We start from the raw sequence: 27,664 nt of genomic DNA, 5'->3' as shown, positions 1-27,664 counted from the left end.
GGACTCGCAACAAGATGTACCACTCCCAGCCAGAGTCCCTGCTAATACTAAACTGTGGGGAGAAATCATAGGTTCGTAATCAACAGCATCTCGAAAATGAGCCATGGGACATGACTGTCCTCTTGAAAATACAGCCACGACACACACAATCAAGGCCTTTGAATGTGAGGTATTTCCCTCCTGAGTAAGGGGAAACAATCTACTTAATCATACCAGTAAAGTATAAAAAGGAACGTTCAGGTTAATGTTCACCTTTTCACTCCCATTTGGCCATAAAACATTAAAAAAAATAAAATGTCAGGGTCCCGGGGGAATACTGCATCTGTGTAAATCAGCTAATTCACACTACTTCAGAGCAGACAACTGTACCTTTGTGGTTCCAACAGCTTTGTAAAGCTCTCCTTATACAGAACTCCACTACAGTGAGTCCCACAACTCACACTTCTCATGGCTTTTGAAAGGATTTGGGATGTGCCGGGCTTCTGAGACAGTGATTGGACATTAGTACACAAGATCCTGAACCAAAACTACTCTTCATTCACTTACAAGTAAGCTACCCCCTTACGTGGAAACCCTGGTGGTGGAGTGGTTAAGTTTGGCTGCTAACCAAAAGGCTGACAGTTTGAATCCACCAGGCGCTCCTTGGAAACCCTATGGGGCAGTTCTACACTGTCCTATAGGCCACAAAGAGTCAGAATTGACTCGATGGCAACGGGTTTGGTTTTAGTTTTTGGATCCACTTATGTCAGGCGCTGTGCTTAGCACAAACTCATGGCTGTCGAGTCAATTCCAACTCACACTGACCCTACAGGACAGAGGAGAATTGCTCCATCAGGTTTCTAAGTCTGTAATCTTTATGGAAGCAGGCTGCCACATCTTTCTCCTATAGAGCCGCTGGGTGGGTTTGAACCATGGACCTTTCGGTTAGCAGCCCAGTGCTTAACCACTGTGTCACCAGGGCTCTTTGCTTAGGATAGGTAGGGTAGAAATAGGGAAGTAGTCTGTATAGTTGTTAGTTGCTGTCAGTCAATTCCAATCCACAGCAAGCCCATGTGTGTCAGAGCAAACTTGTGCTCCATAGGGTTCTCAAGGCTGTGAACCTTCAGAAGCAGATCCCCAGAGCTTTCTTCCAATGCCCCTCTAGGTAGGTTCGAACCACCAAGCTTCTAGCTAGTAGTCAAGCATTTAACCATTTGTGCGACCCAGGGACTCCTAGAAAACAATCTTTAGAGTATGCTTTACATAAATGAATGGGGCAAGATTTGAAACGTTAATGCAGTTAGTTCTCTCTTCACCATAATCCCCATGACCTCCAACACGGTTGCCCTCCATAAATGCCTGTTGAACTAGTGAGCACATGCCTACTTCTAAATGCTTGTGGAAAATCAGTTACTATGATTATTGGAATTTTCAGGTAAGAAAAACATTGCTATAATGATACATCCTTTTCATTTATACTGTGTTACAGAAAAATATCAAAAGATACCAGAATGAAATTTGTATGCCACACACAAAAACTGGCGGTGGTGGTAACAAGTATTTACATAAGTTTTGTGCCAGTCACTTCCCTTACTGCTGTAAGTATTCATTTAAATTCTCAGAGTGCCCCTATGCTGTTGTTGTCCGGTGTCGTCAAGTCGGTTCGGACCCATAGCCACCCTATCGACAACAGAACAAAACACTGCCTGGTCCTGTGTCATTCTCGTAATTGTTGTTACGCTTGAAACCATCATTCCTGCCACTGTGTCAATCTATCTCATTGACGGTCTTCCTCTCTTTCGCTGATCCTCTACTTTACCAAGCATGATGTCCTTCCCCAGGGACTGGTCCCTCCTGATAACATATCCAAAGTACATGAGACAAAGTCTCCCCATCCTCACTTCTAAGGAGCATTCTGAGTGTACTGCTTCCAAGACAAGTTTGTTTGTTCTTCTGGCAGTCCATGGCATATTCAATATTCTTCACCCACACCATAATTCAAAGGTATCAATTCTTCCGACTTCCTTATTCACTGTCCAGCTTTCATATGCATATGAGGCAACTGAAAATACCATGGCTTGGGTCAGGCACACCTTAGTCCTCAAAGTGACTTCATTGCTTTTTAACACTACAAAGAGGACTTTTGCAGTAGATTTGTCCAATGCAACATATCCTTTGATCTCTTGACTGCTGCTTCCTTGAGTGTTGATTGTGGATCAGAGTAAAATGAAATCCTTGACATCAATAGGTTGCTTACTGGTCCAGTTGTGAGGATTTGTGTTTTCTTTATGTTGAGGTGTAATCCATACTGAAGCTGTAGTCTTTGATCTTCAGTAAGCGCTTCAAGTCCGCTTCACTTTCAGCAAGCAAAGCTGTCATCTTCATATCGCAGGTTGTTAGTCTTCCACCCATCCTGATGCCACGTTCTTCTTAATATAGTCCAGCTTCTCAGATTATCTGCTCAGCATACGGAGTAAGTATAGTGAAAGGATACAACCCTGACACACACCTTTCCTGATTTTAAACAATGCAGTATCCCCTTGTTCTGTTCGAATGACTGCCTCTTGGTCTATGTACGTTCCTCATGAGCACAGTTAAGTATTCTGGAATTCCCATTCTTCACAATGTTATCCATAATTTGTTATGATCCACAGTCAAATGCCTTTGCATAGTCAATAAAACACAGATAAACATCTTTCTGGTATTCTCTGCTTTCAGCCAAGATCCACCTGACATCCTGTCCTCTTCTGAACCTGGCTTGAATTTCTGGCAGTTCCCTGTCGATGTAGTGCTGCAATCACTTTTGAAATATCCTCAGCAAATTTTACCTGCATGTGATACTGATATTGTTTGATAATTTCTGCATTCTGTTGGATCACCTTTCTTTGGAATGGGCACAAATATAGATCTCTTCCTGTTGGTTGGCCAGGTAGCTGTCTTCCAAATTTCTGAATGACTGAGCACCTCCAGCACTGCATCCATTTGTTGAAACTGCTCAATTGGTATTCTGTCAATTCCTGGAGCCCTGTTTTTCACCAGTGCCTTCAGTGCAGCTTGGACTCCTTCTTTCAATACCATTGGTTCTTGATCATATGTTACTTACTGAAATGGCTGAATGTTAACTAATTCTTTTTGGTGCAGTGATTCTGTGTATTCCTTCCATCTTCTTTTGATGCTTCCTGCGTCTTTCAATATTTGCCCATGGAATCCTTCAATACTGCAACATGGGGCTTGAATTACCAGTGGCACAGCTTCAAGCATCACAGCAACACGAACGCCGCGACAGTACGACAAACTGGCAGACAAGTGGTGGCAATGACCGTATACGGGGGTACTATTATTCCCCCTATTATACAGATGATGGCAGGTAACTTGCCAAAGATTACACAGGTTGTAGGGGGCAGATCCAAGTCAATATATGAACCTACTAATCTGGATCAAGAGTGTGTGCTCTCAACCATGTGCCTGCAAAGTCAAAGAGCACTCATCGGGCACTACTGGTGCAAAATGTTAATGCTCCAACCTACCTGCATCACTTACAAGCGACACATGCATAGGTAACCATTTCTACCTTTTACGCTCAACTGGATAACCCTCTCATATTTCTATAAAAACATCCCACAAACAACTCTATTTTACCTAGGGGAAAAAATATTCATTCTAGGCTTTTTCTCCAGGTTTTTTTTTTTTTTTTTTTAAGAAATAATTTATTACAAAGAAACTTTTGCCATAAATCCAACGATAAGATTAGGTAACAACTTGTGATTCTGTGCCCTAAAGAAATTTGGTTTACAAGATAGGAATAGTGATTAATCAATTGATCTGGCTTTTAAGTGAATCTTTGTGCCAAAGAGAACTCACTGAGGAATACTGAAGGCTATGAAGTTATTTTTAATACTTAAAATAAATAACACCAATCCCTTGCTAAAATGTGATATACATTATAAGCACAAGTATTTTAGTTCATGTGAAAAGGGAAAAAAAGTGTGATTATACCAACAGCCTACGGAGTATTTGGTTTTCCTTATAGATACTGATGCCTGGACAGAAAAAAATTTTAATAAGGAGTTTTAAATAGTTGTATCTAATTAAGACTCAGATTTCTAAGACAACAAAAGGATGTAACTCACATTCTTATGATACTGGGAAAATTCCATATTTAATTATTGGCTGTACTTTCAAGTTTTTTTAAAGAGACCTTACAAATATAATCAGGAATTTGAAGAAACAATATTAAATCCATGTTTAAACCAATTTTTAAAAACAGGCTTTTTAAAAATCAGCCTATTTTCAATATAATTTTATAAAATTGTTTTACAAACAAAAGTTGTGTATAGTAGAAGGCCCGTAAATTAGACAACATGCACGACAACCATCTGTTATTCAACTGAAAAACGGTAATTTGACTCAGAAACAGTATTTTGTTAAAATTCTGATAACTGTAAGCCTACAGTTTCTTTTCTTCCATTACACCTCCCCACAACCAATCTTTAATTTGTGTTAGCAGGAATCTATAAGAAAAAACTGAAGTTCAGCGATTCATTTTTTCAGAAATTAATTAAACCAGTGTTGAATTGATTCCAACTCATCGTGACCCCATGTATGTCAGAGCAGAACCGTGCTCTCTAGAGTTTTCAATGGTTGATTTTTCAGAAGTAGATCTCCAGGCCCTTCTTCTGAGGTGCCTCTGGGTGGACCCAAACCTCTAACTTTTCTGTTAGCAGACAAGCCTGTTAATTGTTTGTACCACCCAGGTCTGAGAAATTAATGTCTTAAAATTTGACTCAATCTATCCCAAGATGGATTCAAAGGCATGATATAAAAATTAATTCAATATTTCCTGCCAAAGTGTGGGATGCAAGATGATCTTAAAGTTTTATTTTAATAATTATTTAATAATTACGTATGGCAAGGCACGTTTGTTTTCCATTAACTGTACTCACATAAAAGTGGAAAAGTAATTCAAAATTAGTACATATATTATGAAAATATGGCCAAAAGTTTTGGAATATATCTTAACTCTATTAGTAAAACAATTAAATGGCTTCCATATTCATAAAATTGTCCAAACAATTGTCACTGGAAAGGAACAGGTTTTAACTTAAAACCTAATCTTAAGGAACAGGTTTTAACTTAAAACCTAATCTTAACAGATAAATGCAGTTAAACTAATTCACCTAAAAATTTTGCCAAGAGGCAGTTACAGTGCTTAAAAGTGGGGGTGCCATTACAGCATTGTGGGCAACAATATTTCCTTGTGAAAGACTGCAAGATGGGTAGGAAGGAATTCTGGAAGCCAGGCACTGCCTGTGGCATGTCCCATAGTGCTGACCAAGAAAAACACCCCCGTAATCGACTTCCAAACACCCTCTTGAAAGACACCACCAGAAATTTTAAGTTTCTTTCAAAAACAAATTACCGTGCTCTATTAGTATGGCAAGGAGAAAATGATTTCTACCTAATACCACAGCACAAGGAAAAGTAAAAGGGAAAAAATCCTCTTTGGATCTCTTGAGTAAAGATTATTAGGAAGACAAAAAAAGTTGTTTCTCAGTGTCAACTATCTATGGTAAAAACACCAATATATTCTAGAAAACCAAAAATATATACATCAGCTATTATCACTATGACTTTAACCTTCTCATACCTTTATTCAAAATAGCAAGGCAGGGCATCTTAATGGGCTAATGCTTTCATTTTGTAAATTCTGTTCACTTTTGTGGATGAAGAATACATTAAGTGTATACAAACTGTAAATACTGAATATAAAAAAAAATTTTCACCTAAGCTATTTTATTTTCTCCCTAAACTGGTAACTGGCATGGCAACAGCCATGGTATCAGGGATTTCAATTAAAATTCTTTTAACAGCTATCATATTAGTACAGTTCCAAAGTGAAGACTAAATTTGCTTAAACTCATAAAATAGGATCTTCATTCTATCTGGCAAATTCCCTACTGGAGGCCATCACTGGGCCATAATTCAGGGCACAAGTCCCTGAATTAAACCATATTATCAATTTTTCTAGACATCTGCCCATGGCTCTGTTCTGCTTTGCTATGCAGTATTAATAAAGTGAATGAATGCAGCAAAAACCGAAGTGCACAATTTAAAAGGGAAAATCTAGTTTTTTATATTACAGATTTCTTAAGCCATTTCTAATCTCCAATTCAGTTACTATCCATAAAGAAAAACTGACCATCTTGTACACTTTAAACGTGTATCTTTCCTCCAACATGACCAATTTTAGAAAGGTACAACCTGTTCAAATAGGGGTGCAACTCAATTTAATGTTCTGTAACTTGGAAACCATAGAAGAGTAACCCAGATATTCAAATACCTCTTAACAATACTAACTTTCATTTTCAAAATGAAAATCCTATCGAGGTGCAATAAAACCAGGCAGGTAACTGGCCAAGCAAAAACCAAGTACTTGAAGGCGAGTTACATTCATTTAGTTGACTCTAGTATCAGTTCCACGTTCTTCGCATGAAGTCTTCTAGATATCTAAATTTCTGTTTTACTTAGTACTGATCTATAACTACCACCTATTTATAGATATTCCCATCAAAACTATGCAGACATACCATCTGGTCAAGCATAGGAGCTTCAGACTAATGAATCCTAGTTTTCCTATCTCACTAGGTCTCTGGTTCCATGTCTGTAAATGAGCTGAATAGATGTCCCTTCCAAAGGAGCAATCAGTTTTCTAGTCTACAAATTCTAGAATACCAAAAGGAAAAAATATCTTCCTGATGCTTTAAATTTTTAAGAATTTCTAAAAATAAAGACATTCTTAGCTTTCACAGCTCTTATTTCTCCACTTGGTTGGTTGCTAATCCTTTGTTTTAGCCACTTCTGAGACCACTGGAGATTTGGCCTAAGCCTGGTTTTCTCTCTCTGCAAGGGGAAAAAAATACCTACTTGGTTATCTCAATACAAATAAGTGACTAATACCTCCTTTTATCATTTCAAAGAGAAACGGAAAAGGTAAATGGCTACAGTTATCCAATTCAACTTATCTCAATCTGCAGTAGATACTGGACAAACTTATCCAGCTGCTTAAGAAATCTCTATTTGTATAAAACATTAATATGTAGCTATTGGACTTGAGTGTTCACAATATACTTTCTAACACTATTAGAGAAATTCCTTAAAACTTGTTTCCCTATTGAAACCTCAGATGAAACATGCCACACTGTCAGTTTAAAATGGAGGGATCATTTGGCATGATAATTAGAAATCAAGCAAATCTGTGATTATGGTTCAACCTTTTCCTCAAGGTATGGACAATATAAAATTCAATGTAATTTTTCTACTTTACAGTCATGACTTTATTTTCTTTATTCTTTTTCCCCATGGTTTCTGAAACAAACCAAATTTGGTTTATGCCACAGAGCACATTTGCCAAAGCACCTGACTGTATTAGCAATATTTACTTTCAGAATCACTGTTAGAAGTCAACTGGATCATTACACAAAACTTTGAAATTAAAAAATGTGGGTGACTTTTTGCTCTGCTGGTTTAAATCTTTCTGGACTTTTGATTTCAAACTTTCAAAAGTATCTGAATAAAGCAAATTCATTAATCCGAAACAAATACTTCTGAGAAACTTCCTTATAACCCTTCAATCACACTAAATTTTTTCAACTTGTTATAATCAAACAAAGATTTTTTGCAATAGTATAGTTGTTTCTGTTTGCAGGAAAGAATATGTTCTATTCAAGTGAAACATCTTGGTTTTTTAATTGTGTGTTTATTATAATCAAAAAGCATTGACCGAGTTCCCCAGGAATTCTACTTGCTTTTGCAGAAATCACAGAAGTCCATAACCTTAAGGAAGCTGACAGAAGACTACTGATTTTCAATCTCCATTAATTTTTTCATTATAAATTCCTTAGTAACTAAAATCTTTCAAGTTGGATTTAGAAATCCACAAAGTTGCTCTCAAAAGTTTCAAGTTTCCAATTGTATCAAATTTATCAAAATTGTATCAAATTTAAAAGTTAAATTAGCTATGTCAGACACAAAAAGTAGAAAGCAACTTAAAAAATCTTGGGATAAATTTGCCTCCATAGGCTATCAGATATATTTTTCACTAATCATACAAAGCTGAAATGAAGAATAAGAAATCAAATCTTATGGATAAAACAGACCATGTAGAAAAGTGAGCTATGTTACTAGCCCCTAAAAGCAATGATACCTGAGGCAGAGGACCAACACCATAGAGAAGAGACTGGTTGTAATTACCCAAGTGTAAAAAAATAAAGCATGTGATAAAATATCAACGCTAAAAATGAAAAATTAAAACCCACATTTATGAGAAATTGGCGAGAGGGGTATTAAATATAGAAGCATACCAGACCTCTACACTACAAAAATCCATTTTAAGAATATACTGATTAATCACTTGTCATTTGAATTTTACCTATACTTGTAATATATTCCAATAGGGCAAATAGGAAAAAAAAAGTTTGCTCTTTTCCCTCCTCTAAACACTACTACAAAGAATTGTTTTCTACCATCTTGAAATTTTTCAAGCTTTTTGAGAAACACACACAAATAATTCGGCTTTAGTCAATTTTATTTACAGCTTTTTTGTTTTTTTTTTTTTTTTTTTACATTTCAGCACATTACACAATTACATTTTCTCATTTTCTGACCTGCAAACAGATACCTTAAATGGAAATATTTTTTAAAACTTATCAAATTAGGTACATCCAAAATTCAACGATTACACATATGACAATTCACAAAGTGTAATTTACTAGGACGTATCCTAAGAATTTAGGAACAGCCAGTCAGGAGAAATCTGACCAAATATAGGAATCAGCTATTTACATATCCAAAAACAAACCTATCAAAACTTCCAAACCTGAAGTTTGAAAGTTTTTGTTAAATCCCCAGTGGAAGAAAGAAAGTGATGATTCAAACCTATCCAGCCTTAATCCCAAGCACTGGGCTCTCTCCCCAGGCCGCAACTGTATAGGAAGCATCTCAGTTTGTCAAACACCTAAGTATCAAACCCTTATGCCACTATGTGCATAGATAGGCTAAGTGTTCAATCAAAAAACAAAACAAGTAGTCATTAAATATCTACACTATTCCCCCAGTTCACCAGCCCTTACTGCAACCCCAGGTCTGCAACCCTTGTCACATAGTGACAGGTTATATATTTTATATATATGTATATATATATATATATATATATATATATAGTGCTAGATACAAACGGCTATTAACAGTCCCTGCAAAAATTCACTTTCAGTTGAGGCTATGGCTCCTATGCCTTGGGATGATTTTAGAGTGTAAAACTGAAAAATACTGCTAAAATATCACTTCCTTAAGACAAAACTTGATTGCATGTTCAGTTTAAGCTTCTCAGTCAAAAATGGCTATCAGGTAAGTATAAAAAAAAACCAGCCAACTGAGTGCAATTTCTCTCTCTCATTTGGCCAGGGTATTTCAAGGAAGTTTTTCCTAACTGGACTGGAAAATCTGTGGCGCCTTCCAATCGTTCTTGCCTACCTGACTGTCCACATTCAAGTTTCAAACTGTGTCAACAGAGCCCGCACTTCAGGGGTCAGCTGCTTAGCAGCTTTAGCTGCCTCTGTGATAGCCTTTCGATACAGGCCCTTTCTCTTCTTATTAAAGCGTGACTGGAAGTTTTCTAGAAAGGGGGAGAGTTGCGAAAGAGCAAGGAAAGATGTTGTTGGAGACCCAAACCATGAAATGCGGGCCTCCTGTCGGACTAAAAGGCCATTATCTTTCCGGCTCACAGTTATAGTAAGAATACGGGCTGGCCACCAAGGGAAGCCATAAATCTTGGCCCAAACAATGTCCCCTACACATATGGTCCTGCCATCTGGTGTGACGCACTTAGAGACGTTTTTGGAAAAGATTTTCATTTTCAAGGAATTACTGAGCTTTTTCTCTTCCCTTGAAGAGGAGGAAGTGGAGGAGGTGGAAGGCGCGTGCATACTGCCTGGAGGAAAGTCAAAGCTTTCTGAAGAACTACACTCAGAGTTGGAAGATTTCAAATCATCCGTGCTATCAATGCTACACACTGATGCACTGGAAGAGTCAGATTTCTTTTGATTTAGGGTCATGTAAACAGAGATATTGCTTTTGCTGCCCTTTTTGCCCAATGTCTGTGGTTCATTCTGCTCACCAGGCACATGCACTTCATTTGTGTCCTGAACCTCACTGCCGGCCTCTTGTGGGCCTCTGGAGGGACTCTGATTTTCTGAAGGGGCCTCACCTGCTGAGCGGGTGGAGGTGCAGCGAGACTGGGGCTTGGGTGCCATCTTGCCACTCCGCATTTTCTCAAGCCCTGTCTTCAGAGAAGAGTCATTTTCTTCATTCCTGTACCTTTGTGGTTTTAACCGAACCCGGGGTGGAAGGGAACCTGAGCTAGGATTCTGATATCGACGTGTGAAATGGACTTTTGAATGTGCATTTTTGGAAGTAGAGGTTTCACTTTGCTTCTTTTGTGCCTTTTCTTTGGCAATTTTCAACACTTCCCGAGCCTTTGCATGATCCATGTTCTTACTCTGGAGTACTTTTTTAGTACTTAACTGAGCTTTTGATGTATTTGCCTGAGCAGAAACTTTAACTACTCTGCCTCTGCTGTGAGCAATATTTGAAACCTTAACCACAGCATTTCTTTTCTGGCTTTCGTTTTGGTTTTTCCCATCCACTTTATGGTCAGTTTTAAGTTTTTTGTTCACAGTAGTTACACTTTCATTTCTCCGTTTTTTATCTTCATATTTAGAAGAGTCACTTGCACTACTACCTTTTCTAATTTCCTTTTTTTCAGCAACAACACTGTTTTTACATTTGTCACACAGGACTTGCCTGGGCCGTAGTTTAATAGCATTCATTATAGAAGTGGGTTCTTCCCTATACATTTTTCGTTTGGGTCGCTTAATTTTCCGAGGAGGTGGCTGAGGTATTGATTGGTTATATGTGTCCCTGATAAACAAAGGGGGAGGATAAGGTGCTCCTTCATGGAAGAGAGGTGGTGGTTTGGAAGTCCACAGGCTTTCAGCCAGGCTCGGCTCGGGAGGTGGGACAGGAGGAGGGTCGTGGGGAACAGCACCGTTCGCTTCTCGATCGACTTCTGTCCCTTCTTGGAATGTATTACTCTGGGGCTGCATGGCTTCAGGTTTATCCTTATATTCCCTTTTGGGAAATACTGTCACAGGGATCCCATGGGGCCCAAACCTTTGAAAGAAATGAAAAACAAAAGAAGCCATTCAGTTAATGTCTACAATTCAATTTTTTAAACAACACTTAATGTATGACTGTTCCTGAAACCTATTTCATATTTAAAAATAAGCTACTGACCACTTCCCATCAAAATCTCAAAGTCCTTTCATTTTCTGGTTCTAAATTTTAGGTAAAAACAAATACTTCAAATAGCTGCCCTAAGCAGCATAGGTGACCTTACTTAAAACAGACCTTCTCAGTCTTATTAGAAGGATGTTCTATCAGGTGGCTTAATGTTAAACATCATGTGATATTACTACAATATGGCCAGCAAATACAACTATAAATTTGTAACATACATATCTTTCTTGGGTTATAATACCTTTCAAAAGGTTCACAAGGCAAATTCAGCATTACTTAACTACCAAAAAAAGCTGCATCAACAAAATCCCATTTCAACTTTATTGGCTGATCAATAAAAATTCAAAGAAAGTTGCTCTTTTACCATCCTAATTCTTAAGCTCCTTCACCCTGTCCCCTCAAATAAAAGCAAAAACACCAGGAATTTGGTAAACTACCTCAAAAGCAGAAAGGTACAGTTATATCTTTCAAACTTTTTAAATCACATCCCACATTAAGAAGTATTTTCACACTGTAATCCAATAAAAACATACATGTATACATGCATGTATGCATACATATGTACACTAAAACAAAAGTAACCAAATACTTAAGCTTACCATATGTGATACATAAAGATATTTTTTCCCACTCTGGTCTATTTCATTGGTTTTAATGATAGTCCAAAACCAAATCCCGTTACCATTGAGTCAATGCCAACTCATAGCGACCCTACAGGGCAGAGCAGAACTGCCCCATAAGGTTCCCAAGGAGCGACTGGTGGATTTGAACCGCAGACCTTTTGGTTAGCAGCCAAGCTCTTATAAACCGATTTCAAAACTCCGTTATAGGTCCAGACCCAGCTTGTAAAGCAATAGTCGGAATCAACTGAACGGCAACGGGTAGTATGTAGGACATAAACCTTAATAACCCTCAGCTTCTAATAAAACAGAGGTCAATAGCCTTGTTTCTCATATAGACTTAAAAATAACTGTGGCTTAATATGCCTGGGCTAAACATCAAGAATCCAACATTTAAACTAAATTTGCTATGTTCAGTTTCCTTCACATAAAAATGAAATCACTACTAAATAATTTCAGCATATATGTTAACATGTTCATTCTAAGCACTATTTGATTCAAACGATACAATCCTAATGCCAGTCCTTTAAAGAACTCAAGAACTGGCTTCAGGCTGTCAGGTAGAATCCCTGAAATTAGATGCAAATGTTTTGTATATGCTTGTTTTTCTAGAGAATAGGTCTCTAGCTCTCAGATTTTCTAAAATGTTCTTATGCCTCCAAAAAGATTCAGAATACCTTTTTTGGGAAAAAACTTTGAGATTAGGTACTGACAGCTGTAGACACAACAACTAAACTCAGACAAATTATATATGAAGAACTGACAAACACCAGGATATCTGGAAACCTGGTCCTAACACCTAAATAGTTTCCCTCCTAAAGTCTTTATCAGCGTGGCTACCACAAACCAACAACTTGTAGCAAATACAAACCATGAAGAGGAAAGCCTTTTTTTACCTAGGGTGAGACAAACTTAGGTCTGGGCTAATCCACAAAGGGCACCCTCCTCACTGGATCAAACTTTGCAAAAAGCTACTTTCTACTGTAGCAGAGCATCTGGCACCTAAGTGTTTGCTGCCTGACTACTTAAACAAGTACTGGCGTGGCAATTGAGCATTAAGCCTTTTCTTACATAGGTGCTCAATAACCACTTTTTTAAAAACAGAGAGGTAATTTTTGTTTTTTAATGTAGAGCTATGTAAAACAGTATGACTTATCTGAGGTAAGATCGCTATTTGTATTATTAACAATAAAATTTTGTAACTCATAAGAAGCCATCGTTTTGCCCCCATTACACTTCCACGTGATAGCCCTGGTGGCGCAGTGGTTAAGCACTGGGCTGCTCCTTGGAAACTCTCTGGGGCAGTTCTACTCTGTTCTACAGGGTCACTATAAGACGGAATCAACTCGACGGCAATGAGTTTGGGGTAAAGAGTAAATTTCCTTCCTTTTATTAATAACTAAACCGTAATTATCCTAACGGTTGAGGTGAAGTTTCACAGCTATCTCTTACCAAGTCTTTATATCCTTGGGCCAGTTACTTAGCCCCTCTAAACTTCAGTTTTTGTATGTGCAAGATGTAGTAATAATATTTCCTACTTTAAAAGATTCAGGTGAGGATTACTGGTCAATAAGTGTTAGCCTTTTTCTTGGCTAAAAGTATACCTTTCATTTACTTTATTTAAACAATTTGATCTTATTTTCAAACCAATAATTTGCTAGAGTTTAGGATCCTTCCCATACCCTTAGTTTATTATCTCAATGTGAGAATGACCGAGTCTACTATTTTAAAGCTATTTATATCCAGTAAATTGTGGAATCTGTTACGTTTACCCTCATGGTATTTAATAAGAACATTAATTTCACATCTGACTTGTTTTTTTCCTTGCCTTTCTCTCTTAAGCATATAAAATACTCAAGCATTAAATGTTCTGAATAACATAAGGAAACACTTAATTGTACATTGAGAAATGGAAATTAACCAAAAGAAAAAGGGAAAGATAAAAAAGTAGTAACTATGGGTGGTGGATACTTGGAAATAGCAGAAAAGTTTGTTTTTTGTTTTTTGTTTTTTTTTGATTGTTCTTTAGGTGGAAGTTTACAGAGCAAATTAGTTTCTCATTAAACAATTAATATATATATTGTTTTGTGACATTGGTTGCCAATCCCCTGATGTGTCAGAAAAGTATTTTTAAATAATAATAATAAAACTTCCTCACAATGCTTAGGGGAAACTGAGCTTCTGTTAGGTATGATGGAAAAATCTGGGAATGGTTAACGATGATGGTTGAACATAATGCACACAATTAATGTTACCGAACTGTACATGTGACAACTGTGGAAATGGTAAATGTTTTAGGTATTAAAAAAAAAAAAAACTTCCTCAAAGGACCACAAAGACAAATCACTCTTAGAAGAAGAGGGGGAGTCATCTGTCCTCACTTCACTTCAATCATCATGCTGTCACACTTACATGGAAAACACTACCCACGGTAGGGTGGAGACACTGGTCATGAAATCAATTTCAAGGGTCACGACTATCATTAAAATAATCAGAGTGCACAAGGATGGTAAGAGTAAATACCTGTAACTGCAATGAATCTGTTTCATGTGTATACGTATGTATACTTGGATCCAGATGTAAAATATCTAACACTGCTCCAAAAGTTTAAAAGCCACCAACCTATGAAACTATACCCTAAATAATATAAAGCAGCAACAAAATTATTGTCTCTTAAAAATTACCTTTGCGAAATCCAGTGAATCTATAATTATTTCAAAATTAAAAGATTTTAAAAATAGCTATCTTAATAATTTAGTAGGAGTAACGAGTACCAAAAATTTGAGGGGGTAGCATACTGGGGTTTAATAGTTATTTTGTGTCACGGCAAGAGATAATCATTATGAAAAAGAATCATCCTCAGCCTAATGCAAAGGAGAAACAAATGTAAATGTGGGGTATTTTCATCAAAATTCAAAACGTGACTATTATAGGAAATATGAAAATATTATGTGGTATTTGGATTCCATTTAAAGCTATCTGAATTCTTCTGATGGTTCTAGCTTTGACTAAATGAATAAAACTTTTATTCACTTAATGATAAGCTTTACAAAATGATGGTATTTGTTAATGATTTCTAGCATTACTCATCAATCCTATACCTAAATATGCATCACTTCTTGGGGTAAAGCTCATAACCATCATCCAAATTCCCTGCCCAAAGGAAAATCTCAAAACTATTATCAACAAAAGCCCAATTTTTTCAAAAGTCAGATATATTTATAACTCTTACCTCTTATTCTGAAAGGTTTTTTTTTTTTAAATGCTGAAAAAGTTTCATCAGCATTAACTTCACAGCAACTCAATTAACTCTTCCCTGACCTAGGATTATATTCTTTTCCTACCTGTTTACAACAGTTGTAACGGTGCACAACTGATTCTCATTTTATTCCCTCCAATTCTGGTTACCAAGCTGCAACTGGAGGAGGGGATTCTTTTTAAAATTTGATACACTAAAAATAAAGAAGTAAAAAGCAAAGGTATTACAAACTTTATGCAAGTGGAACAGAGGTCCTGAGGAATTCACTGCTCAGAAAAAAGTTACAGAGGGTCAGTTGAGACAGGTCCCAGTGCGGGCTAGACCAAACCCCTCCCAGCAAACAACAGAAGTATCAACAGAAGACAAAAGAAACCTTCCCCTCCCACAATTCCATCCTCTTGAAAAAAACTAAAAGAACCTAACAGTGGGAAAAAAATCATATGCAATTTAACCAACTGAAAAATAATATCCAGATTTATTTTATTTCAAGCAGATGTCTTTAGAAACTACCTCTCCTTACAATGCTAAAAGATGTTTATCAATTGTTGTTGTTAGATGCCGTCAAGGCGGTTCGGACTCATAGCAACCCTATGTACAACAGAACAAAACACCGCCCTGTTTAGAAATTAGCAACAGGTTAAATCATAAAGGAGGGAACTTACTTTGGTTCACATTTCACATCTTTGCGAGAATGTCAAAATTTAATCTCAGGACAAATGAGAAAATTTGATGAGAAGTCATATATTTGCAAGATCATACAGGGATTATGAATTGCAAGGGAAGTAATAATAACTCCAGGGAGGAGAAACAGGACAACACCCTGACCTGACTGGAGAATCAAAGTGAACATCACCAACGAGGGCAAATGGATATCATGTGCCTGTAGATACAACACCCTGAGGACAACACGGCTTGTATACCTAACCTACTCATAAGCAAATACCAGACAAACCCAAATTGAGAGATATTCCTTATTGCATATATTTATTATTATACTGCAACTAAATACAATACACGATAATGTACTGAAGGGGTAAAAAAGCTAGAAAGGATATTTTTTAGAAAACTGACAAGGTTATGAAATAGGGGCTGCAAATTAGATAAAAGTACTCTATCAATGTTTCCTGAATTTACAAACTAAACTGTGGTTATGTATGAGAATATCTTTGTTCTTAGAAAATACCAGGACTTTACACAGATTCTGTTCAGTTCAGTCATGGACAACAAAGCAAAACCCGAACAGACTCAAATTTTTTTTTAACGTGGGTGAAGCAGAACGATAAGCAGAATGGGAAAAATTACGGGTCGAAGCCCTGCTAGAAACTTAATCTCCATCTTAGAAACCAAGGAGTGCATGCACTGCTTAGCAACGAAACCTCTTGACCAGCAGAGTTGGAAACAGCAGTGCCCTGCTCAAAGATGGCAGCCGACTACATCCCTCTGAATGTTGTGTTCCTCTCAACAGTCCTGGCAATAAGCCAATCTCCCACATCAGGCTCCTGAAAGGGCTCACGACTCCTCTTTCAAGTCTCCCATTCCAGCACTTCGACCTGTAATTTTTCCCGTTCCGCTTATCATACCGCTTCATCCGTATTTTAAAACTTCAGGTCTGTTCCAATTTCGCTTTGTCGGCCATGCATGAACTAGTTCAAATCAGTTCAAAGCCCTGGAAAATACACACTCAAATATTAAGGGGTAAAAGAGAATGACGTATGCAAACTACTCCTAAATATTTCAGGAAAAAAAATGTATGTATCTATTTATATAGAGAATCATAAAGCAAATGTGGCAAAATGTTAAAAATTAGTGAATCTAAATAAAAAGTTTACAGTTTTCTGTGCCATTCTTGAGTTTTTTATGTTGAAATTATCTCAAAATAAAAAGTTAAAAAATAATTTGTTTTTAAAATAGTCTTAAATTTAGTTTACCTCGGTTCCACCAAAACCTTCAAAGAAATTATATAAAAAGAAAATTTCTTACTGAAGTGTAAATGCCAGCAAACTCACTTCATGTACTGCTAAGCACAAAATCTATATTAAAAAACCAGTATGCTACTTAGTCTGACAGTAGAGAAATCATTGTGATTATTGATCAGGAAATGCACTTTGCGAGGAATGGGGCTATACCTAGAAGGGCCAAGCAGATTAAGCAAAGAGAATGGTGATGACTGTGGTTACCCAATTTGAATGCTGGTAACCAATTAAATTGGTTTTAAAACAAAGCAAAACAGACCAGGTTCACCAAAAACCACCAGACGACCAGGTGCAACAGAACAACCTAATTTTCTCCTCTATAGGAGACAGGTAAGGATTCAGAGGCTTAAAACCAAAAAACCAAACCCACTGTCGTCGAGTCAACTCCAACTGATAGAGACCCTATAGGACACAGTAAAACTATCCCCATAGGGTTTCAAAGGCTGTAAATCCTTACAGAAGTAGATCACCGCACCATTCTCCCCTGGAGTGGCTGGTGAGTTCGAACCACCGACCTTTATGGTTAGCAGCTGAGCACTTTTAACTACTGTGCTATCAGGGATCCCCATGGAGGTAGATGGGCTTCAGAATTCAGAATTTTTTTTTTTTTTTTTAGAATTCAGAATTTGTTTTGGTTTTCAAAAGATGAGTACCCCATAATCAAGCATATTAATATTTCAGCAGTGAAATAAGTGAAAAAAATATTCATATTAAATGGGATAAACAGATATAAACAGCCTCACATCCTTTCAGGTTAGACTAGGTTTTGCTACCGAAAAAGTAACAAAAACTTCAGTTTTCACAGCTTTTTGAATTTTGGAATTGCAGTTAAGAAATGTGATGTAGTTGCTATCAAAATTAAAGAATATACATAAGTGCTAACCATAGGGCCTGGTACAAAGTAAGCAGGTACAACATGATAGCTATTATTACATTAAAATTAAATGTGTTTAATTTTATTAACTGTAAATGACTGAATAATGTTTTTAATTAAAACTCCCAAATATTACAACGGCAATCTGCAGAGACTATGGGTAACCAAATGTGTGGGGGGGAAGGAAAATGACTTTTACAACATCAATAACAAAACATGCATAAGTTATGAAACAAGGAAATATATTTAAAAATTAACTGGTAGATAAGGAACTATATAAAAAAAATTCTTAGGGAACATCTCTCTAGCCGTAAGAATTTATTCGATCTTTATTTAAAAAAAAAAAAAAAAAGTTTATCAATACTCCTTTAATAACTTAAGATTTTAAGCTCCCAGGCGTGTACCTTCAAACAGTCCTCTGAAGAAACTTCCCTAGATAACAAGTCTTGGAAATAAAAATGGAAGCACCTATACAGAAAACACATATGCTTCAGCCTTTTCAAAAGCAAAAACAGTAATAACATCTGAATATTATTCAAATTATTTAACTCCCTACAGTGATTTTTTCTTTTAAAATAACCACCCAAGAAAATAATAGCTAGGCAGTGGCAAGATATTTTTAAGATTAGACAAACCTTTACTTCACTTTTGTATGGTATCATTTATTTTAACAACATAGCTTGATATTTTCCCAAGAAAATGAACACTAGTATAAAAGGATCTTCTTTTTAATTTTTAATGTAAATACTCATCAGTTCAAACACTTGAACAGAATTCCCTTGGTCCTGGTTCTCAGATACCAATAAGAAGTTGAAGTGTCCCCTTTTTCTGTTTTAGTTTCTACGTACTTTTAATACTTCATCTGTATTATGTCCAATAAGCAGCCCTGGTGGCACAGTGGTTAAGGCACTTAGCTGCTAACCAAAAGGTTAGTGGCTTCAACCTACCAGCTGATCTGCAGGAGAAAGATGTGGCAGTCTGCTTCCATAAAGATTCACAGCCTTGCAAACCCTATGGGGCAGTTCCACTCTGTCAGACAGGGATGCTATGAGTTGGAATTGACTCAATGGCAATGGGTTTGGGTTGGGTTATGTCCAAAGGTGCCACAGAGGTCTACAACAGGACGACTTTTTTTTTTTTTTTAAAGGTAATTTATTCAAGCCTATTATCATTTCACTATTTCTATTTTACCAAAAATACGTGGTCCAACAACCTACTGTATTTTAGTCTTTTTAAATCCTTTCTAAATCTGTTTCAAATTCCATCATCCAGTACTTACTGAATACTGAGTTTGTGGTGTATGAGCTCCAAATCTGGCAATTCTTGCTTCCTTACCAAACAAGTGTAGTTCACTGTGGCCAAGGCCAGGCCAACAAAGCTAAAACAAATTGTACCTAATTTAAGACCAAAGGTCACATATAAACAAGAAATCCCATTTCCACAATGCCCAAATAATTCCCTAAATTGAACTGAAGAGCTATTAATATTTTAAAAGCAAACAGCACTGGGTGAGTGAAGAACAGAGAGCTCTATCATTTCTAACTAGTAGAAAGTTAACTTCCCATCAAGTCATAAGTTAATAATGATAAAGTATATTAGTATGACAACTTAAGCAGGGTTGTTTTCAAATCCTAGAAAGTGTATATAGTACAAAAAGGCATCTTCAATATACCTACTAATATATGCCACTTAATTTTGCTTACTTACAATCCCTCTGAGCCTCAGTCTCTGTATCTGTGAAATGAGATTAACAGAATTTACTTCATTGGATTTTACAGAGAATTAAATGATACAATGTATACAAGGTACTCAGCATGGTGTGGGGCATAGAAGTGGGAAATACATAGTAGCTATTATTGATTACAGAAAGTAAAGCTTGTTAATCTTAGATGGTGAGAATATGCAGAAAAGTGAAATTAAGTATTATAGCAGGAATAAGTTTTAAAAGGCTAAAAGCCATTATTCTATAGTAAGGTGACTAGGTAAAATTGGTTCCAGAGGAAAAAAGATGAAAATTATAGATCACTTAAACTCTAGCAGGCAATCAAATTTAAGAAACCATTTGCAAGCCTACTATACTAGTTCTACAATAAGGATCTGGACCTGTTGCCCATCCCCACATCAACTGCCTACTTTGTAATTATGTCCAATTCTTAATTAACCAGTAACTTTTCAAACAAGATTGACAAATGTATCTTTCTACTATTTTGGCAAAATCACCCCCCTAAAAATCAGTATATCTCCTATACATAGTCCAAGAAGCATCTGCATCAGAATCACCTTGTCAAAATGCAGACTGGTGAAATGGACCTCAGAAATCTGCATCAATAACAAGGACTCAAAGAAATTTTTATGCACACTTGTTCTGAGGACCACCACCCAAAAGAGTTTAGCAAAAACATTCTAGATTAAACCCACCCAGAATATAACTTAACCTCTATTTATTCATTCTTGCAAGATCTGAGAACCAGAGCAAGCTTCTGTTCTGCTGGTAATATGTGCTTGAATTAATTCAAGAATTTAGGGAGATAGGACCAGTAAATATCAAGAAATGATGACGCACCTAATAGGTACAACTAACCGCTAAAAATGTCTTTCATTTTTTATCAATATGAAATTTACTCAGTCATAACAGTAAAGATAAACATATAATATACAAACTCTTTAATACCCTCCACAGAAAAGTTGATTTTAGGAAGATTAAACCTAGTTTCATCAAGAGATTTGCTTTCAAACAGTAGACAGTGATGTGTAGTCTCATTTAGATCTAAAAGGTTGAAAATTAACTTCATGAGAAACCCCAAGTCCAATAAAACATGCCTGGCATAGTTTGTGTATAACACATCTAGTTATCTAGTTTATAAAACCTAGCTATAAATTTTTGATACCATAATGTTACAGGATTTTTTACACTCAGATTCAAACTAGGTTTTCAATGTCCAACAACTAATCACTTCCATTAAGAAAAAAAACCCTGATCAGGTCAGTGTAACATGCAATGGAAGCATTCACTCTCAATACAGTATAGTTGTGTAACAGTGGGCGTCCTAAAACTGGGTCAGAAAGTGACTAGCACTCGCCTCTTGGCTATTTCACAGTGGGAACCCTTTATCTACACCTTGGGACATAATCAGAATAACACCCCCCCGCCACCCAAAAAAAAAATTAAATTTGAGTTTTAAGTAAGCACAACCCAACACAAACAAGCACACTACTTGAAGGCCTAAATTCTCAACCTGGGCACTTTAGTTAAGCTACTGATACTACTACTCACTGCTTCACCAGAATGGCTGTATATTTTTCCCACCAAAGTAGGGCTATTGCACCATACGTTTCATGGTCTCTGTAAAGAAAAGAAATCATTGTCTTGGTTTATATTTCTTTAAAGAACAAGTAAATTTGCTACAAATTGTTTTAAAAACAGTGAAACCTGAGGTTTTCTGAAGAAATCACTTCAATTGTTGTTAATGCAATAGTACCCCACATACACACAAAAATGTCAAAATTTGTATAAGATTGATCCTAAAATACAACTAGCTACAACCTTTAATAAGCGTACTACAAAATTAAAATGCGCAAGCATTTTTAAACACAAGCATTTACTTCATGATTCCTTAATGTCAGGTCAAGAGAACTGGAATTTAAAAAGATTTTTCAGGATTTCAATTTTTTTTTTTTTTTTTTTACCATTTTTGTAAGATGTACTAAATACATTCCCACAGGTAGTATCAGATGTGTTTCTTGTGAAGACTAGCAATGAACAGACCATTTAAAAAAAACCCTCTGTGCAGGCAGAAACGGTTGGTCCCAATAATTAATACCCCTTCAGGTATAAATTGAGAAGGCTGAGGAACTACCTTTTCAGAAGGCTGGGTTGAAGGCTGTTTTTCTTTGTAGATTACCTTGATTGGTTACACTCTTCTATGTTTGGACTTGGAGTTGGAGGTGTGGGTAAAGGATAGGTCTAAAAGTTTGCAGGCACGTTAAGAGATATCCATAATTATTTCTACTGACCCAAAACAAGGGAAGAGAGGCTTTCAAAATAGACCTTGGGAGGACTGTGTTGCTGCCCTGTCAGTTAGCTCCTATGGGAAAAGAACTATTTCGAAATGTTATGGAAATGCATTGAAGGGGATGCAATTAGAAAAAAATCAAGAATGTAGAAAATTCTACAAAACAAAGTTCATGGTTTCTTTAAAAATAAATTGCAAGAGAATTAAAGCGATGGCAGGAGAACTACAGATGAAAAAAGGTTTAAGAAAATCAACCAACTGCAAAGTATGAACTTTATTTGGAACTGATTTGAACAAAACTTATAATAGTATTGATGTTGTTTTTGAGAGCTTTGAAACAATGTGTAGCATTTTTAAACTGAATGACATAAACGTATTTTTGCTATTATTTTAGGTGTGATAATATTACTATGGTTGTGTGTCTTAAGTCCTCATCTTTTAGATTTATACTAAATATTTATGGATAAAGTGATATGTCTGGGATTTGCCTGAAAATAGTTCAGTGGAGGCAGGTATGAGGAAACAGGTTTGGCTTAAAGCTGAGAAATGCTGAAGCCCTGGGTGATACATATATGGAAACTGAATTCCCATGATAAAAACCTAAACAAAATTTACGGCACAACCACTAATTTATTATTCTGCCTAAAATAATCATTAAGGCAGTTTAGCAACTTGAAGAAACGCTTATTATATAATGCTAAATGAAGAAAAGCATACCCATGACAAAAATCACAAAACGATAAGGTTAAGAAAAAAAAATAAAACTCGTTGCCATCTAGTCAATTCCGACTCACAGAGATCCCACAGGGTTTCCGAGAAGCAGCTGGTGGATTCAAACTGCTGACTTTTTGGTTAGCAGCCAAGCTCTTAACCACTACGCCAAAGGGAATAGGAAAATCCAAGCTGAATTTGTAGGGTTCATTATTTTCATCTGCTAGTAGAAGACTGTATAGTAACAATTATAAAAAGAAAATGGTGTAAGGATTGCTAACAAGCACACATGGTGGCAGATAATCTAAATTAGCTAAGAGGGTTGGGTATAAAACAATAATGAAAGAGCACAGACAAAACTAAAGGCTGTCCCATCTAAAGGCATTCAATATCAAATAAATAACTAAGCTTAACAAACTTTTTAACCTGATATTCAAACACCCTTATTTTTAGGGCGACCACGTCATTATCTGCCAAAGCAAGCTACCTTTAAGAAAGGAAGAGATATTAACAATTAAATTAGAATGGTTCAGAAAAACCAGGCCACCTGGTCACCCTATTCACTTTACGTATAGACTGAGGCCTAAATTTTGTTTCTATGTGTTTAAGTGAACTGCCCAAAGCCAAAATAAACTAGCCTTACAAGAGAACTAGATGGACTGGAGCCCAGAAAGTCACAATGATTTGCCCAAAATCACAGTGTTAAATTGGAGAGGTTGGAACTAGAACCAAATATCCAAGTACCCTAACAATCTGCCCAGGTCTACTAATCACTTAGTATCTCTTTCTTTTCTTCCTTTTTTTTTTCTCTGTATGTTGTTACTGTTGAGTTAAATGTGTCCTCCTCTTGTTTTCCACAAACAGAAAATGTGTTCTTCAATCAAATAACTCCAAAAGTAGGGCAAAAAAATAAGGCAAAAAAAAAAAAAAAAAAAATCAAATGATTATAAAAGTTATTGATCAATCCACATACATATTAAATTCTTTTTTCCAGGATCAAATCCTTTTGCCACACAGTGGACAACTCCTCAACTTTAAAAGACACTTCTGCACCACATATAATGTCAGAATAAAATAAAGAAGAAATTATTAAAATTTTATTAAATTCCTCTTGAAGACTGAAGAATTCAAAGCACACATACATTGATGAACTTAGTAGTCTCTCAAATGTTAATTCTTTATTACCTATCTCATTGGACAAGCAAGAACCAAGACTTTAGAGCCTACTATGTTGTCCCAATATACTGCTAAGGAAATGAGGAGTCTCTAGAGCAGATGGTTCCATGGCTATTAATCAACTAAAGACCAGCTGCTGTCAATTCTGATTCATGGTGACTCCATGTGTATCAAGAAGAGAACTGTGTTGCATATGGTTTGCAATAGCTAACTTTTTAAAAGTAGATCACCAAGCCCTTCTTCCAGAGTGCCTCTGGGTCAATTTGAACCTCCAACCTTTCGGTTAGCAGCCAAGCATGTTAACCATTTGCACCACCCAGAGCCTCTGTATTATCACATACAGCCACTAACATTAAGGTAAGCATTAAATTTCAGAAATACCCAATTCTTTACTTACTGCTTAAAAAAAAAAAATCACCAGACCAACTAACTTTCTAATAAGAAAAGTAGAAAAAGGATAGATTTAGAATTAGATAGACCTACATTTTAATTCTTGCTTTACCATTAATAAGCTAAATGACTTGCCAAGCTAAATGAACCCCAATTTCTTCCTATTACATAAATGAAAATTATCATCAGAGTTATAAACACTAAAGCATGTGGTACAATGCCTGGCACTTAATAGGCACTCAACAAAAAGCTCTTTTTATTTTTACCAAAAGACTTAATTCAGGGTTAATTCAAATAGGAATAAAATTATTTTTAAAGCAACTGATGAGTACAGAGTCATGATCTTGGTAGAGCCTATACAAAAGTATCTCTTGGGTCATCATTTAACCCCAGAACTCCACATGTAAGTGTGTAATCAAAGCAACCAGAGATTAAAAAATGTATTGGCAGGTCTTTTTTTCAAATCATATTAAATTATGAAAATTTAATACCCAACGAGTAGTTCTTTAAATTATGAAACTTTAAAGACACTGTGTTGTATTTCCTCACTTTCAAACCTCATCACTTCCAAGTTGGTGCCTCCCAATTAGCTCCTAGAGGACAGGGACTTTGTCTCACACATCATGTCATACTCAGAATACCTAGAAGAGTGCCTTTCACACAGATGTGCTCAATAAACATTTGTTAAATGAAAAGTTGACATGGTTCCCTTAATGGCTTTAAAACAAATACTTTGATCGGATCCTTTCACTCAAAACATTCAAATATGAAGGGTTCATAGTAAGAAAAGCTTTTCCAACAAAAAAAATTGCTGTTTATACGAAACACTGTTAGCAAAATAGACCAAACCTCATAAACTGCAATTCTCTATCAAATAAAAAAAAAAAAAACAAGCAAACACCAACACAATGACAACCTCAAAACGAGAAAGCACTATCCATTGCATCTGTAAAAACTACTTACCTTTTTGCACCTTCCTTTTGCAGATTTGAAATCCAGATTCTCACACAATCACTGGCCTTCTCTTCTGTTTGATTCAATAGCAAACACACTACTGAGCGTCTCTCACTACTAAACGCATCAGCAGAAAGCACACTGATCTTATTCTGCTTTCTAATTATGAAAACAAAAGTACAAAAGTCCTGAGCCAAAATTCTTAAAAAACAAAAAACAAAACCTGAGATTAAACAGTGTACAGAGTAACTGTAAAGCCTCCCATCTTCCCCTCATATACCATACTTAGCTATAAATTTTAAATGGCTTTTTTTTCCCAAATGGGAAAGAAGGATTCTTGTGTCTTGATGAGAGGGCAAGGAGCTAAAAGTGAAACATACTAAAAAGCCATTTCCAAGCAGGTAAGATACCATCAGAGTGTGTGCTGTTGCAGGAAACAGAATGGAGAGCCGTGAATGGGAGTCTCTGCACTTCATATCTGCAAAGGAAGAGAATAAAAAGGTTAACTTTAACTCTAGACTTAAAGACAGATGATCGTTACTTGTTTAAAGGAGTGTCCATAAACACTTTAAAACAAAATGATGAAAATGTGCTGGTTAAGGCAGAGGTTTGTAGATGAACTCAACCTTCTCGTTCTTAATACATAAATTTAAACTATAATCTATAGTATTAGAAGTCATCTGAACGCTTTATGCCACCCATCACCTTGTCATTAAAGGTAAAACAAAACAAAACAAAAAATCTGATCTCTTCCTTAGACTTTTCTTAAGAGTAAAATTAGCCAAATGTGCTTCCCTATTGAACAAAGTTACCTAAGGGGAATTACTTCTAACATTAAAAGTAACAGTTACAAGGCTCATTTTTATAACTGATCTTCCCCCCTATATGGAGTGACAGGTAACGTTTTGGGAACCCCACTGCACACACCCTTTTCTCCAACCCGCCCTAAAGTTAAAGGTTAATGCGAGGGCAAACACACCAGTGCCTCACAAGTAATCGCCCCCGCCCAGCACTCTGATCACTGCAAAAATCCATCTGGCATTTAGCATTAACGCACCCTTCCCAGTGCGGGTGAGCGGACTGTGGACGCAGAAGGCGGCCAGGGGGCTAGGGGGTGAGATCGGCGAGCCCGCGAAGCACCCGACCCCCGTTCGCGACACACCTGCCCCCCGCAGGAGCCCACCTGGGGCAGGGACCGCCCTCTCCCCGCATCGCACGCCTGCCACGCCTGCCCCACTCTGAGAGCGCGGCACGCGCAGGACCGGAGGGCTGTACAGTCGACAGGGCCCCGTGCGTGCAGGAGGCGGGAGCCAAGGGGCCACTCCGGCTAGCTCCCTCCCTTGGGACCGCGCTGGCCGGGGCGCCCGGGGGGCGTGATGGGGGACGCGCGCAGTACCTTTTGGACAGATCCATAAGGACACCGGAGAAGAGCTTCTCCCCGAGGCGGAACGACACGACGAGCGCGTCCTCAATGATGTGGTCCAGCGTGACTCGCACCTCCGAGCCGGGGATCAGCTGCGACACCGCAGAGTCTCCGCCCGCAGGCGGCACGAGCGCTGGAGCTGCAGGCTGGGGCAGCGGTGGCTCCTCTCGCTCCTCCAGAGCCAGCGGCTGCTCCGGCGGCGGTGCAGGAGAAGGTGGAAGGTCGGGCCCTTCCTGAGGTGCGGCCGCCGCCGGCTCCGCAAGCCGGACGGGCAGCTTCTCCTCAGCCTCCAGCTCTAGCCCCGCCGCCTGCGGGCTGCGGGTGAGCTCCCCTGGTGGCGGCGGGAGCGGCGGCTCGTCGGCCTGAGGAGCGGACTGCTGCCCGTCGGCCTTACCATCGGGCACAGATGCTTCAGTAGCGGTGACCGGGAGGGGGTCAGTACCGGCCTCGCTGCCAGGGATAGGCTCCATCTCCGGCTCGGCCTCGCCGGCGCCCCCCTCCCCGGGGGACGCTGCAGTCGCTGCCGCCTCTGCAGCCACAGCCGCCATTTTCTTTCTGGCTTCTCCCTCCTCTAAGTCAAGCAGCGGCAGCGGCTGCAGCGCTGCTCGGTTCCCCGGGCCTTCCCCTCCCTCCCGCTAACAGTTTCGACCCGCCCTTTCCCTGATGCTCGTTATTGGCAACGCGCCATTGGTTCCATCCTACACCCCTCCCGCCCTTATGACATTCCAATGGTCAGTAGGGGACGTCTATCATCTAGTCAGTCCAGCCCTCCCATGCAGAGTAGGAACTTCTCATTGGCTCATTGAGTTGTCAAATGTCGAATCTCAGAGGAGGAGTGGGGAGGCGGGCTCAAAAGGGGGCGGGGCAACTCCCAGAAGAAGAGCCATATACTTATCGCTTCTTTCTATTGGCTGGAGGAAGAACTAAGGTCTTACGGTTG

At 37.8% G+C, this 27,664-nt stretch overlaps 1 protein-coding gene across 6 annotated transcripts in view; it reads right to left on the bottom strand.

The window, feature by feature from the left end:
- PWWP2A (PWWP domain containing 2A) overlaps nt 1-27,320 on the bottom strand; it is a 34,624-nt gene extending 7,304 nt beyond the window's left edge. For 2 of the 6 annotated variants that reach the window (XM_004371244.2, XM_004371245.2), the window contains exons 1-2: nt 26,698-27,320; nt 10,241-11,205 (exon numbers count right to left, since the gene is read on the bottom strand). In XM_004371244.2, the coding sequence (XP_004371301.1) occupies nt 10,241-11,205; nt 26,698-27,272 (1,540 nt within the window). In that variant the 5' untranslated portion in view covers nt 27,273-27,320. Of the gene's footprint in view, nt 1-3,657; nt 19,436-19,764; nt 19,775-21,331; nt 25,654-26,697 lie in introns of those variants that run through there. The other 4 variants (XM_023726536.1, XM_004371243.2, XM_023726533.1 and 1 more) reach the window with 4 other exon arrangements.
- Nucleotides 27,321-27,664: the final 344 nt, after the last annotated feature.

Source organism: Trichechus manatus, unplaced genomic scaffold (assembly GCF_000243295.1).
Source record: "Trichechus manatus latirostris isolate Lorelei unplaced genomic scaffold, TriManLat1.0 scaffold00011, whole genome shotgun sequence".
Classification (NCBI taxonomy): domain Eukaryota; kingdom Metazoa; phylum Chordata; class Mammalia; order Sirenia; family Trichechidae; genus Trichechus; species Trichechus manatus.
The sequence above is the reverse complement of the archived record's forward strand: the minus strand, read 5'-3'. Positions and strand labels throughout refer to the sequence as shown.